This window comes from Brachyistius frenatus, unplaced genomic scaffold, assembly GCF_029030835.1.
Source record: "Brachyistius frenatus isolate BFR_SWC_R1_liver_20210118 unplaced genomic scaffold, ASM2903083v1 Contig_40, whole genome shotgun sequence".
NCBI classification, from domain to species: Eukaryota; Metazoa; Chordata; class Actinopteri; family Embiotocidae; genus Brachyistius; species Brachyistius frenatus.
In genome coordinates, this window is record NW_027210639.1 from 3,246,166 (window position 1) to 3,258,854 (window position 12,689).

General features: G+C 44.3%; 1 protein-coding gene across 2 annotated transcripts in view; it reads left to right on the top strand.

Annotated features, from left to right (window-relative positions):
* Positions 1-12,689, top strand: part of rspo2 (R-spondin 2) — a 60,206-nt gene that overhangs the window by 25,787 nt on the left and 21,730 nt on the right. For both annotated transcript variants that reach the window (XM_069702196.1, XM_069702195.1), the window contains exons 5-6: positions 9,267-9,410; positions 9,692-9,880. In XM_069702196.1, coding sequence (XP_069558297.1) covers positions 9,267-9,410; positions 9,692-9,880 — 333 coding nt within the window. The remainder of the gene's footprint in view (positions 1-9,266; positions 9,411-9,691; positions 9,881-12,689) is intronic.

The following is a 12,689-nucleotide window of genomic DNA, read 5'->3' on the forward strand; positions in this document are numbered from 1 at the left end:
TCGTGTTCACACAGGTGGATGTAAGTAGCGAAGCCTCATCTTAACAATGTCTCCCTCGGGATTTAACAGTGAACTCCAGCTAGGATGAGCACTGTTTCTGATTTCTCTGTAACACTGCTGTTACACCTGCCTTACTAAACATCCTGTAGTCATGAGGACGTCTGAAAGGATGAAATCCAGGTGCAAATGCAACCAAGATGCACTGACCATTCAGCCAAACCAACTCCAGTGTCACATTAGGAGCAACATGTAAAAAAACAGGCCTTTCGGATATGACATTCAATATCTACTACAAAGATGATTATATATTAGAATCGGGGAAAGAGCTTGTTTTGTCGACTGTCTGCAGGGGCTTGTGAATTGGAACTTTCACTAGACAGTGTAATTTCTTGGCAGCTTAAGCTGTTTTTTGCCTTTGAACAGAAAGCCGGCCACAATTGAAGTGTCCAGATCCTCCACTTACAACTGCACATTGATTGAAGTTTGAGAAGGAAAAACAAAGCAGTGAGAGCTGCGTTTAACCCTTTAGATGAATGGTGTCTTCACGAGGAAGGAAAATATGATCAGATTCTAAACTTGGCTCACTTTCATTTACTGTTTCGGTGATAAAACCCTGTTTGATGTATTTTCTTGTGGACTGCGGTGTTTAGTTGAGGCAGACGACACCTTTGGTCTCACACACTGTGAAATGTTTTTCATAAAAAAACTCCAAACAATAACAGTAAAAAAATCAAAACGTTCTCATGATTCTCGTTAAGAGAGTAACACTGCAATCCAATTAATGAAATGTCTCCTTCTCCTGCTGATGTTGCACCTTGCTCTCATAACCTTATTTTAACATGGAATATGCTATGAGAGACAAAGCGCCTTTATAGGTTTACATGGAGCCTGAGGTGTTGGCTGAGAGTTTCATATGAAAACAGAGAGGAACTTGAACCCATTTGGTTCCTCGAGCCAAACTACTGACAGACGCACTAAAATGAAGCCCCAGAGGAGCATGTCCGGACCTCCAGGCCCAAAAGTATAAACATGTAGCAACCGCAGGAAGTAGAAAGACCTTCATTCTGCTTACCCAATCACTGCCGACCCAGATGAAAATACATCCGCTTGGTCCATTTCGTAATGAAAATGAAATGCACGTTAAAGCTACACCAGCCAACTTTGTATGTTGCTACCCTATTTGGCCTATATAGAAAAATGTAACTCCAGTGCCCAGAAATCAATCAGTCAAACAGTCAGTCAGTTAGTCAGTCAATCAGTCAAAGATGCTTCATTTACATATAGTGCATTTTCAAGCCCCCCCTCCCACCCACCCACACACACAAAGTGAACAACTCAACAATTACTTGTTAAGTTACTGTAAATGAAATAAAAGTTCAACAAAAGCCCAAAATGCATTTATTAATGGACACACATCAACCCCAAACTTCAGAAAATGTTTCCAAACTATTATTTTCAAACATACCCTGCCTGAATCTGTTTACACTGGCGAGGAAGCAATTAAAAGCTCTGCTGCTGATCATGCTAACTGTCCTGGCTAAAACAGGAATCTATTTTTCAGTACTTTATCAAATTATTATGAATTTCATTGTCGCAAAGACACCCTAAGTTTTTGTGATATTATTTTAGGGGCTATATTGCCCACCCTTACTGACCTGTCAGGTCCAGTACTGCCACTTGCCTTTTGACTCCTTGTAGCCATTTTAATATTCCACTTATTCCGACACGAAAATCAACAACTGAGGAATCCAAATCAGGCTGTGCTAATTAACATTTACCTTATGTGGCATAAACAAAATTGATTTCTAAAATATTTAAATGATTAACAACTCATTTTTACATCATTGTAACATGATGTGTTGTTATCATAACTTTTGTCTGTAATAAATTGAAATTAAATGACAGTTTCTGTTGGAGTGTAATTGTTTGGGCTTTCAGCAGGACCCTTGAGAAGCACCAGGTGAAGGCACCACAGTTTGGGTATCATTGATCTAGCCTAATGAGATCACAGACGTTTGCAGAAAATTCAAGTCCACTGCAGTTTTGAACATTAAGAGTCTCTTGTAGCAAACTGCTGGTATTGATCTGATTCCCCCAAACAACACACTCGTTCTGCGTATGCTCATGTACACCCACACATGCAAGTTCATCAAATCTCGCCACATTAGAGGCAAAGTCCTACAGGCTCCACAGTCATTTCAACCGATTTTCGTAACTCAGAGAAAATTGGAAGAGAAAGACATCTTGTTCTCTGGTAAAAAGAGGAAAGGTTTTTATTTTTTTAATTTTTTTACTTTAACCCTGCTATCCTAACCGCTGTATCCCCATGCTGGATGAAATCTGAATTTAACTGATCCTGATGTGTGGCAAGTTAATCTGAATCCCTCTCCATACAAAGTGCTCATAGAACAACATCTTGTATTGTCACGTAGCATCAGATCTCAGAGTGAGACCTACTTTGAAGTGATCGCTGCTTCAGTCATGGCTCTCTAATCCAGTTTCCTATTTGACCCTCATTCTCAACTGGGCTCTGCGTGTCATTTTCACTAAACAGTTCATGTCCAACCTTCGTAAAGGGAAATTTTAATCGGGTTGGAAGTTCATATTTGCGAACCGATGGAGGCAACTGGTATGCAATGGCTCAAAGGCACAGGGGACAAATGATGGTGAGGGGTTCTCCACGGCTGTGGTCAGGGCTGCCGTGTGCTCTTGGTTTCCAGAGGGGCCTGGAACGTGGCATTATGTCTCTGTTATCATGAGCTTTTTAAACACAGCCTCTGAAATCACTTAGGGACCAGCTGCTTATTATTACACCAGTTTTTGTCTGTGTGATCTTATCTCATTCAAGAATTTTTTTTCTTTTTTGTGGACTGCCTGGGTAAAAGAAAACGTGAGCTACACAAGCAAGAGGCTTATACACTCACACTGAAACCTCACTTTCAGTTTTTCTGACACGGCTCTGGAGGATCCACAGGCATGTGAGATAGAGCACTATGGGTGGAGAGAAGGAATGAATACACTTTTTACTCTGAGCTGACAATATGATGCTATGTAAAGTGAGGAAAGCCATACAAACAACCATAGTTGGACTGATAAGGAGTCTAAGGCTGGTACCATAATGTTAAATGTTCCTGTATATTGTATATTGTTTATATTAGTAGAAAAATGTTGCAATTCAGACTATAAATTTGGGTTTCAGGTACAATTTATCTGCTATTATGAGTCAAGCCCCTGGTCATAACTCTAAAAATTCACGACTGTGACTGTTATTTGAGGAATTTTCGAGTACAGGTTCAACATGGACAGCTTACTGTAGACATCTTAGTTCGGCTGACCTGCATGTCTTTTAACTGATTTCAAATGCAGTAGAGAATTGTTTAAATTAAGTGACAAGGCTGCCCCTAATTTAATAATTGTTGCCCTGCTAAAATCCAACCTAACAGTAGTATTATGAAATCGTTACCATTAATGCAGTTTGCAAATTCAGAAATAAATTGACATCCATTGATGACACATCAAGGGGAACCACTTAATGTAGTATTTCTAACACTCTATAAAGGACCATCCCAGTATACACAAATTTGGCATCTTAATGTATATACCCATAGACTGTATATAAAACGACATGAGATCAGAGTCTGAAAAGTGAAGCCAATGTGTAAGTGCCTTAAACTACAATACCACTGAGGACCACTAGGGGCTGTCTCCAGAAAACCTCTGACTCCAATGGAATCCCATTCAAAAATGTTCAACTGATAGCATGAAATACAAAGTCAACACATTTTGTCCAAATCTATACTGGGTCGTTAGCAAAATTAACTGCTTGTGATAACAAAAACAAAAAAATTAAGTAATCGGCCTTAGAGACATGTTTGGAGGCGTACCTGGTTTCATTGACATGCCTAGGGTGCAGTCAGGTTTCCGGTATATGGGGGGGCTTTGTGTCCTCAGGTTTTCAGTCCAATCCACCTGACGCTTCTCCCCAGCACATCCAAATATGGTCACATCTGGCTCCAACAAATCTGAATGATTGCGGCCGCAATGCCAGATTTGAGGCTTTAAAACCACAATTCACGGACCAAGGAGTGAAGTCACGTTGCGTTGGCACTTGGCTTCACCGTACATACCCACTCATTTCTCAGGACGCCTCGAGAAACTGCCTCTAACGTAATGAATTTTAAATTTAAGGCTCACTTTCTTGGGGGGTTTCCCTTTCACGGCAGAGAAAAGAACACCATAATTATAGCCAGAAACAATGGGAGCTATACTTTCCACAACATAACTTAACTGAAAGCCCATTTGCAGCTACACTTCAGCTGGATTCCAAAGAGGCCCGAGACATGGGAGCCACAGTGTTAACTACCATTTACAGAGATGGTAGCTGGTTCATTTGCAATGTCTTTTAGTTGAATAATATCTTTATGTATGACCATATATTATGTTGCTGGGCCTCTGCTTTGCTCGAACTCCTTTCAGCAGCTAATGGACGGGTTGATATGAGCCATAAACCATATGCAGTAACTCCAGTGTTATCCACAGGGGTTCTTATCAGCTGCCCAGAAGAGGCCCCCCACCAGTGTCTGTGGGTGTCAGCCCACTGCTCCGTAGGGAAGATTTGTTGCAACGGTCACACAGTGTGCTGCTTTATGTACGGTCAAATCTGCGTGAATGCTATGCAGTCATGCTCTCGCCACATTTCATAATACTTCGGTTTTAACATACATTCCCAAGCCAAAGCATTTTCTGTCATTCTGTATCACAAGCGAGCTCTCGGGCTGAAAGAATTATGAGCTGAAAGGCGACTATCAGAGCTGTCTTCTATAAGAGACAAAGTGTTGAGAGGGTCAGCATGAGAACAGGGCTGCGTTCAAGACTTCCTCCCTCAGGGTGTATTAAGGACCCCCCACTGCTACACATGCAAACACATATTCTAGCTGCCAACCCAGTTGCCTTACCCCACTGCAACGGCTTTATAGACCTCAGCTGTGTTTGCTGCCAACCAACAACCACTCTGATCGAGGCCTGATATTGCAAATATCCTGGAAGTGCGGTCTAAATGTTACAGCTCATTCAGTGCCAGCCTAATATGCCACAAGAGACTCCTCTGCCGGAGGTAATTTTTCTAAATTGTAATCATGATTGCGATGGCTTTATTTCTTGGACTTAGGAAACCTGTTACGAAATCCCATTGTTGCATTTCTTTGTCACATCTAATTAGGGCTTAAAGTGGAAACTGATTGGATGTATCCTCTCCAAGATCATTTAATTTTAAAGTACATCATGGGAATTTGTTGGTTTGGACGTGGATTGGAGCCAAGCATCATTAGGCCTTGACCAAATTGGTGCGAAGGGTGTGTAAAGGAACCAACATGGGTTTTGCAACCTTGAGTTGGCAGCACTGGCAGCTCTGTCCCCCTCAGCTCTCTCTCCGTCAAGCTCTCCCTTTCTCGCTCTAATTTTGAGCTTGTGGGTATTTCCATTGCACAGTCTAACCAACAAAAAGACCAGTTGCTTTTGGCCTTTGAGCTTTACCAAGGGACATTTAATCATCACAGCTTTGCTAACCGCACTTTCAGATTTGCCAGACAATACAATGGACCCACCAAACCAAGCCCTACTCCCAGGATGTTAAGGCCAGACCCAGAGTTTAATTTGTTTTTTTTTCTCAAAACACTGCTTAATTGTGCATACTATAGTGTGAGTGGAAGGGCTGTCTGTGCTTGACCACTGTCTGAGGCCTGATCTGTTTGTGTGTGCCTGCTGGAGCTGGCTGAGCTGATACAAGGAGCCCAGCGCGGTGTATCACAGACTGTGTTTCCTGGAGTGAAGAAGCTCCGAGGACCGCTGACACATCTGTCATCCCTGATCTCTCTCTGGGAGATGCTGATTGACAGGAACACCACCTCCGCTTCACCAAGCTCCACACCAGTGTGCGGATGAGCACCCATGTGGAAAAAACAGCATGGACAGAGTCGGGGGAAGAACATGGCAGCTCTGGCCTTTGCCATGAACTCCTGCCATCCGCAGCCCCGCACGACATGGCTGGGTGGCAGCAAGCAAGCCAGAGCTTCGATGTCAGCCAAACCGGGAGCCTAGGGAGTAGGTCAGGGCTGTTCGACGTAGCTTGGAGGCAAAGAATGGAAAACTAGGGCTTGTTTTCCCTCTCACCCTGCCAGGCCCTTTTACGACATGGACACTCCTGCTGTGCAGCATTGAGTCTGGTTAGCTTTGTGGAGGAGGCTCCTGGTAGACTGAGGAGTGGTGTAACAACCCACCTCCACCTCCGATAATGTGCAAGGCCCCGAAACATTAAAGACTCATGAGTCTTCAAAAAAATGATTTAGCACCCTTTTCTATACACAGTGAGTATTCATGTCAATACATGGAGTGATTACACATGGCGCTGTCAGCCTGTGGAGGGAACAGCAGTTGACTGAAGCTGACATGAGGTTTTGAGTGTCCGTGATAAAAATCAGCGGGTTCCTCATCCAGACCACAGCTGAGGGACCCGCTTCTGCCAAGCATGTGCTATTAGATCACAAGCGACACTTGGTGACTCATCTCTCGACTTCCAATCCACTTGACATGAGAACCGCATAAAATTCAAGTGCAGAATCAAACGGTGTAACAGCGATACGGGCAACGGTGGAACTGGTGCAGCAATGACGACTCTCGGCCACTTCACCGACAGCGTGTGCAGTTCTTCTCAGAGCTGAAGTATTGAGGCTTTTCCCCCTGTCTTCATGATATAACCCACAGCCAGAAGCAGGCTGGGAGATAATGATGATAATACGTTTAAGTCCCAGGAACACCGGGCCTTCAGTGGGATCTGATGACCTCATTATTTCTCATTAGTCTCTCTGAGGCACCTAGATGAAGACTTTAAAGGTGGTCCAGAGGTTAATCCTGCAGGGAGAATGAACTCGCTCCCCTGTATCTGTTTCTGGAGCTGCCGGACAAGCCGCCTAACTGCTGACTTGGCCAGTGGTCAGTGGAGGAGCTCCTCCCGTGTCCCAGATAGCCCACGTTGTCCTAGATAGCCTTTTGGCTGATAGCTGGACCGAGGGATGGATGTCTGTCATGGTGACCCCGTCCTACCCACCTCGCTCTCTAATGACCTCTGACCCTCCTGCATTCTAACTCCCATGGAGCTGCATTGATGTGTCATCCACCTCATCCATCTCGCGGAGTGACATTAATACTTATCTTCTATTTAGAAAACAAGATTTCCCGGCATTTGCGCCATTGCCCGACTACATGTGAAACTGAAACCAAGAGTGATGTTTTAATCAAAGCCTTGTCAAGTGCTACCGCCGCTGCAAGGATACTATATTGTGCACATCTGTGTTGGTCATATTTACTGTCAATAACCGAGGATTGCACAACAACCCCGGTGCTTGAGAGCACTGCCAGATGTTCTTGTTCCCCCTCTTGCTCTTTTATTTTATTTTTTGTTTGGGAGCTAAAAGTCTCTCAGGTGATGACAGGCCTGGGAAGTGTGAAGGGTAAAAGACAGCTCTGTGCTTTCCAATTAGCCTTGTGATTTATTTGCTCGCTCCTTGCATCGGGCTTGTTTTTTTTTTTTTTATCAAACCCAAGCCTTTACTGATCTCGTTTTATCCAGACAGAAACGAACAAGAGGCCGTTGGCTTAAAAAGGGACAGCAGAAGGCACTTGTAGACTTCAAACCAAAATCTCTACAGAGCTGAGTGACTCCAGAAATCCAAAATTGAGAATTGGAGCTAGACGATACGTCGATGATTGGATTGATAACACAGAAATGATGTGAGAACACAGGAAATGGGATCAGTGATTTATGACCGCTGTACCTACATTTTTCAGAATGTGGAGCTTTATTATGGAGTCGCTCTATCTCCAGCCATATCTTATTGGTATGTGTGTGTTTGTGCATATGTGTGTCCATGGTTTGTTTAGACTGGTCGGGAAAGCGTGAGACCAGAGTGAGTGGGCAGAGGCCATACTTTAGGGTTCAAAGTAAAGCGGGGAGGGACCCCCTCGTTTTGGAGGAATGTCGAGGAGGAGGCCTGATGGTTAGCTGGAGATGGTGTAATTAAGGGGTGTGATTGTGAGAACCTTCCCTTCCCCGGGCCCTGCAAGGGTCACAGATAAAAGAGCAGCCCTCAGCCTCCGTTGCTCTCATGTGGAAAATCACAGCGACGCAGTTGACACGCCAAGAAAAGCGCACGCGCTAATGCATGGTTGCGTCGCCATGCGAGACGCAGTCAGAGGAGCAGATTACACTTTACCTGGGAAGCCCCCTGCGAGTGGAGGGAGACAGTGGCTGCACATGATAGATTGTGGTTCCCTGACACTTGGAACTTATTGGGCAACGGGGCCACATAGAGTTTCTGAGGAGCGACATAAATTAGACAGCTCTGGGAGGCGCCTTCTAATCATGTGGGCCTGTGCGTCGCCCCGTTGGTGTGGTTGTTGTAATTTGGCCCTGCCTGACGTGCTATTTGCAGAGAACTTGATGACACATTGCCGTGCTTTTCTTTTGCAAGCGCGGCAAAGTGCTTGATGCGCAGCAGCAGGGTGTGGCGTGGGAGGATAAGTGCGTTGTTGTATTTGCTGACTAAAGCATTCAGCATTTATTTGGCAGGGCAGTACAAAATGTTGTTGACCGCCCCGCCCCAGTGTTTCCCTTACAAACCCACCTACCCCCTTTTCATATCGTAGCCAAAACCTAACAGACCCTCACAGCTGGCGAGCTGTGATCATGAGCCTGTCATTCACATTTTAACGAGAACCTGACCTCCCAATAATCTCAGTTATGGAAACAGACCCAGATTGGAGCAGCGTGAAGTGATAAGATAGCATATTAAGGACAGTATGCAGAGCTCTAATAGGATGTATTCTTCCTGTTGCCGCACGCCATTAGTTGAAAACACGTGAGCTTGTGTGTTTGTGTCCAGGTTGTAGGATGTCGGTTCAGAGTTTTGAAACAGGTCAACGTTTCTGTTATTGTGTTTTGACACTGTTGAATTGCTCTCTCCGAACATGAACAGGAAGATGAAAAATAAAAGACAAATCAATGTCAGGCAAAACAAGTTTTCTGAAATATACCTGAGCCCCAGAGAGGAATGATTCACAGGGCACCGTCGGCTTTGTTTTTGGGATTTTTTTTTTTTTGTGGGAGCGACCGTATAATCCCTTCCCCAAACCTCCTTAGCTCTCGATCAACTCCAGATGAGAGGGTTACTCAGACCTTGATGATTCTCCTCTCTCTCTGCTTCTTCCTCCAGGGTGCAGGATAGAGAACTGCGAGTCCTGCTTCAGTAAAGACTTCTGCACCAAATGCAAGACGGGTTTTTACCTCCACAAAGGGCGCTGCTTTGACAAGTGCCCCGAGGGCTTTGCCCCGCTGGAAGAAACCATGGAGTGTGGAGGTATGTGAAACAAACAAACAAACAAACAAACAAACAAACAAACAAACAAGCATGCAAACAAACAGTGTGTTAACCACTTTGTCTCATACACCTTTCTTTACCTGTAAACACTATTCCATAACTTCTCGGTTGGGTTGCTTTTGTTGGACCTCAAAAACAAGCAGTTCAACTGGGACCACACACACACAGAAGTTATAGCATCTCAGTAAAGCTCCTTTGACCTGCATTAAAGCTTGACCTGGGGTCTTACTGCACATCTCTGCTGCTGTGTGTCTCTGCAGAAGGCTGTGAGGTGGGTCAGTGGAGCGAGTGGGGAGCCTGCACCAGGAGAAACAAAACCTGTGGCTATAAGTGGGGTCTGGAGACCCGGACGCGGCACATTGTAAAGAAACCGCCCAAGGACACAATACCCTGTCCCACCATCGCCGAGTCCAGGATGTGCAAAATGGCCATGAGGCACTGCAGGAGAGGTAAGGATGTTATGCAGCTGTATGTTGAGGTGTGTGAGAAGGACCATCTGTCAGTCAGTCCACGTTCACTTTAAAGTTTACACTACTTTAAAGAAAACAGCCCACGTATCCCAAAGGAGAACTCCCTCTTTCCCTCTCTCAGGGTTCCACCTGTCTCATGTAACCTTTGTACCTCAGCCTTGTTTTTTCACCGTCTGTGTTTTTTTGAGGTGCACAGTGGTGTTTCCTTGCATGAAATATCAGTATTTTTCCATGGCGGCCTTGTTCGAAGCCAGCTCTTTTTCTCAGCTATATTTCCCCACCACTCTCTCTCCCATCTCCCCTCGCTTCCTCAGTGGAATTCTTCAAAGTGCGAACTGCAGGTTTCCTCAATGGCCGTCTCTGTTTCCTTCCCCGTCAGCTTGAGAGATATTTGCGGTTCACGCAGCGTGTATGTCAGGCCATTAAATGAGAAGTCAAATCTGGAATTTCTCTGAGTGCGAATACAGCTAAAGGAAATATTTTTTTTTCGAAGAGTAAACCATTTCTCTCAGACGGTCCAAACACACCATTTGGGGTGATGGCCTCAGTTAGCAGTGCTTTTAAAATAAATGTCTTTTCCCTTAATGTACTTTTACGTCTCTCATAAACTTTGGATTAGGATAGGCCAAGTGTAAATATTTAATTCACCAAATAAGGAAGCAATTAGAATGGCAGATATCATTCAGTCTGTCAAAAAAAGAAAAACATTGTTTAACAAAAGGAAGAAAATATTCTAACCTCGAGGACTTTTCTCCATTTTTGGCCTGGACTGCTGAATTGGTGGGTCACTTAGTGGAGTGGTGAAAGAGTAAATAAACTTGAAATAAACCCTGATAGTTTCTCATATTTCAGCACTTCTAAGGCCCTCGCTGCTGTCTGGGTTGGAAACTGTGATTCCATGGCACACTGTTTGTCGGGGGAAATTCTACCCAACCCCCACAAACCTCTTCACGACTCCGCTGTGCCTGCTTGACCTTTTCCGAGGAACTTTATGACCTTCTTTAATTAAGATTTGGCATTGTTGCGCATGGTTACTGCCGTCAATTATCTCCACCATGAAGTCACTGATGGGAAGTTGTTGTTCATTACAAACTGAGTGAATAGCAGGAGCATTTTTCATCAGTCCTTTAGAAACCAACGGCAGACTCCCTGTGTCCGTCTTACTTAAAGCTACTGTTCCCTGGTGATGTGGTCATTGTAAACCTCTCAGTACAGTTCCTTATCCAGCAACTGAGTTACATCTCTGGTGGTTATAAACCGTGTGTAAACGTGTCACTGTGTGTGCATCTTAGGACTCTCCGGGCTCGTGAAGTTGCTGCGGTGGCCCGTTTAATAAAAGAAAAAATTTCAGACTTTGGGCACGTGTTGTTAATTCCCCACCACTAGTGAAAAAGTCCTACTTGGCAAAAGCCAGTGAAACACAACACTCTGCAGTTCAAATAAATACGACGTAAAAATGTAAGCCGCCGAAGCCGAACGGGAGGAGAAACACTGCGCAGGTCCGACACCGTCGCTGAGGAGCTCGACTGACTGACATTATAAAATAATCACTTCCCAAGAGTGATGATAAATCGGGATGGAGAAGGGAGGGAGAGGCCACCCTCTGAAACGCAGGTGATGAGGAAGTGGTGGGAGCCGGTGGAAGAAGATCAAGAGGTTCATGGAAGGTCTGCAGTACAGTCTACTATAAAGTAACTTGTAAATTTATAAAAATTTCAAGGACTTTGCGAGCGATAGGTCTCGAGTGGTACTTAAAAATAACAGGTGTAGCAATGCAGTTCAATCAATTTTCTCTTTAAACTGAACCAAGAAAACCGCAACCTCAATGTATGGATCTTATATTAAGAGGAAAATATGAATACACACAGTGTTTATCGTCACTGGGAACCAAAGACGGTCACAAAATGAACATTTTTATCTGCTCTTCTCACTGGACACCAAACACCAATGTTAAGGATAAGCATAGGATTATATAACCACAGACTGTAAAGATGCTGTGGATTAAATGGAGACGGGAAATAAGAGGAAGCTGAAAGTATCTATACACTATTTATGGCATGCTTATCTGATCACCCTGGCTTGCATTACTACATATCTACGTATTTAAATTACACTAGACGTCATTGACAGATCCCTGTCTCCCAGCTCAGCCGTGGTACACAAGGACAACGCGAGCGACCTCCTTCTCCTCCCTCGGTGTCTGCAACGATGTAATCCCTCTGTGAAACATACACAAGCAGAGAAAGTAAAGCCCAGATAATGTCAAAAGGCGAGGCGTTTTCACAGCAAACATGACGAGTTGTGTAAACCGTGTCTGATGTGTTCCGTGCACGTTGCCGATCCGTGTAAACACCATATATCGTTCGCACTGCTGGGATTCATTTGCTGTTCTCCGCTGCTTGTTTGCCAGAGCAGCAGTGTCCTGATAACACACTCTGTCTCGAAAATGGCGGGGAAAAGATTTTGAAGGAGCGCATGTGCACGCAAAGTATGTGGTGGCACGCCGTCAAAAAGCGTCAATTCCATCCAACTGTCGAGCTAATTTTAAGCAAACTTTTGAAGTCTGGCACAAATAAATCAAGAGTCTGGTTTGTTTTCACGGGCTGGGTTGCATAAGTTGTTCAGGGAATATTCTCTTGGGAGTATTGCTGCACTCTAAACGACATGCATTGTATGTACTCAGTAAGACAGGTATACAAAAATGTATTTCATCACCTAAAGCCACATTGAACCGATATATACTTGCCTGTCTGCAAATTTAAGTGATGGGAAAACCGTATTTGTTTAT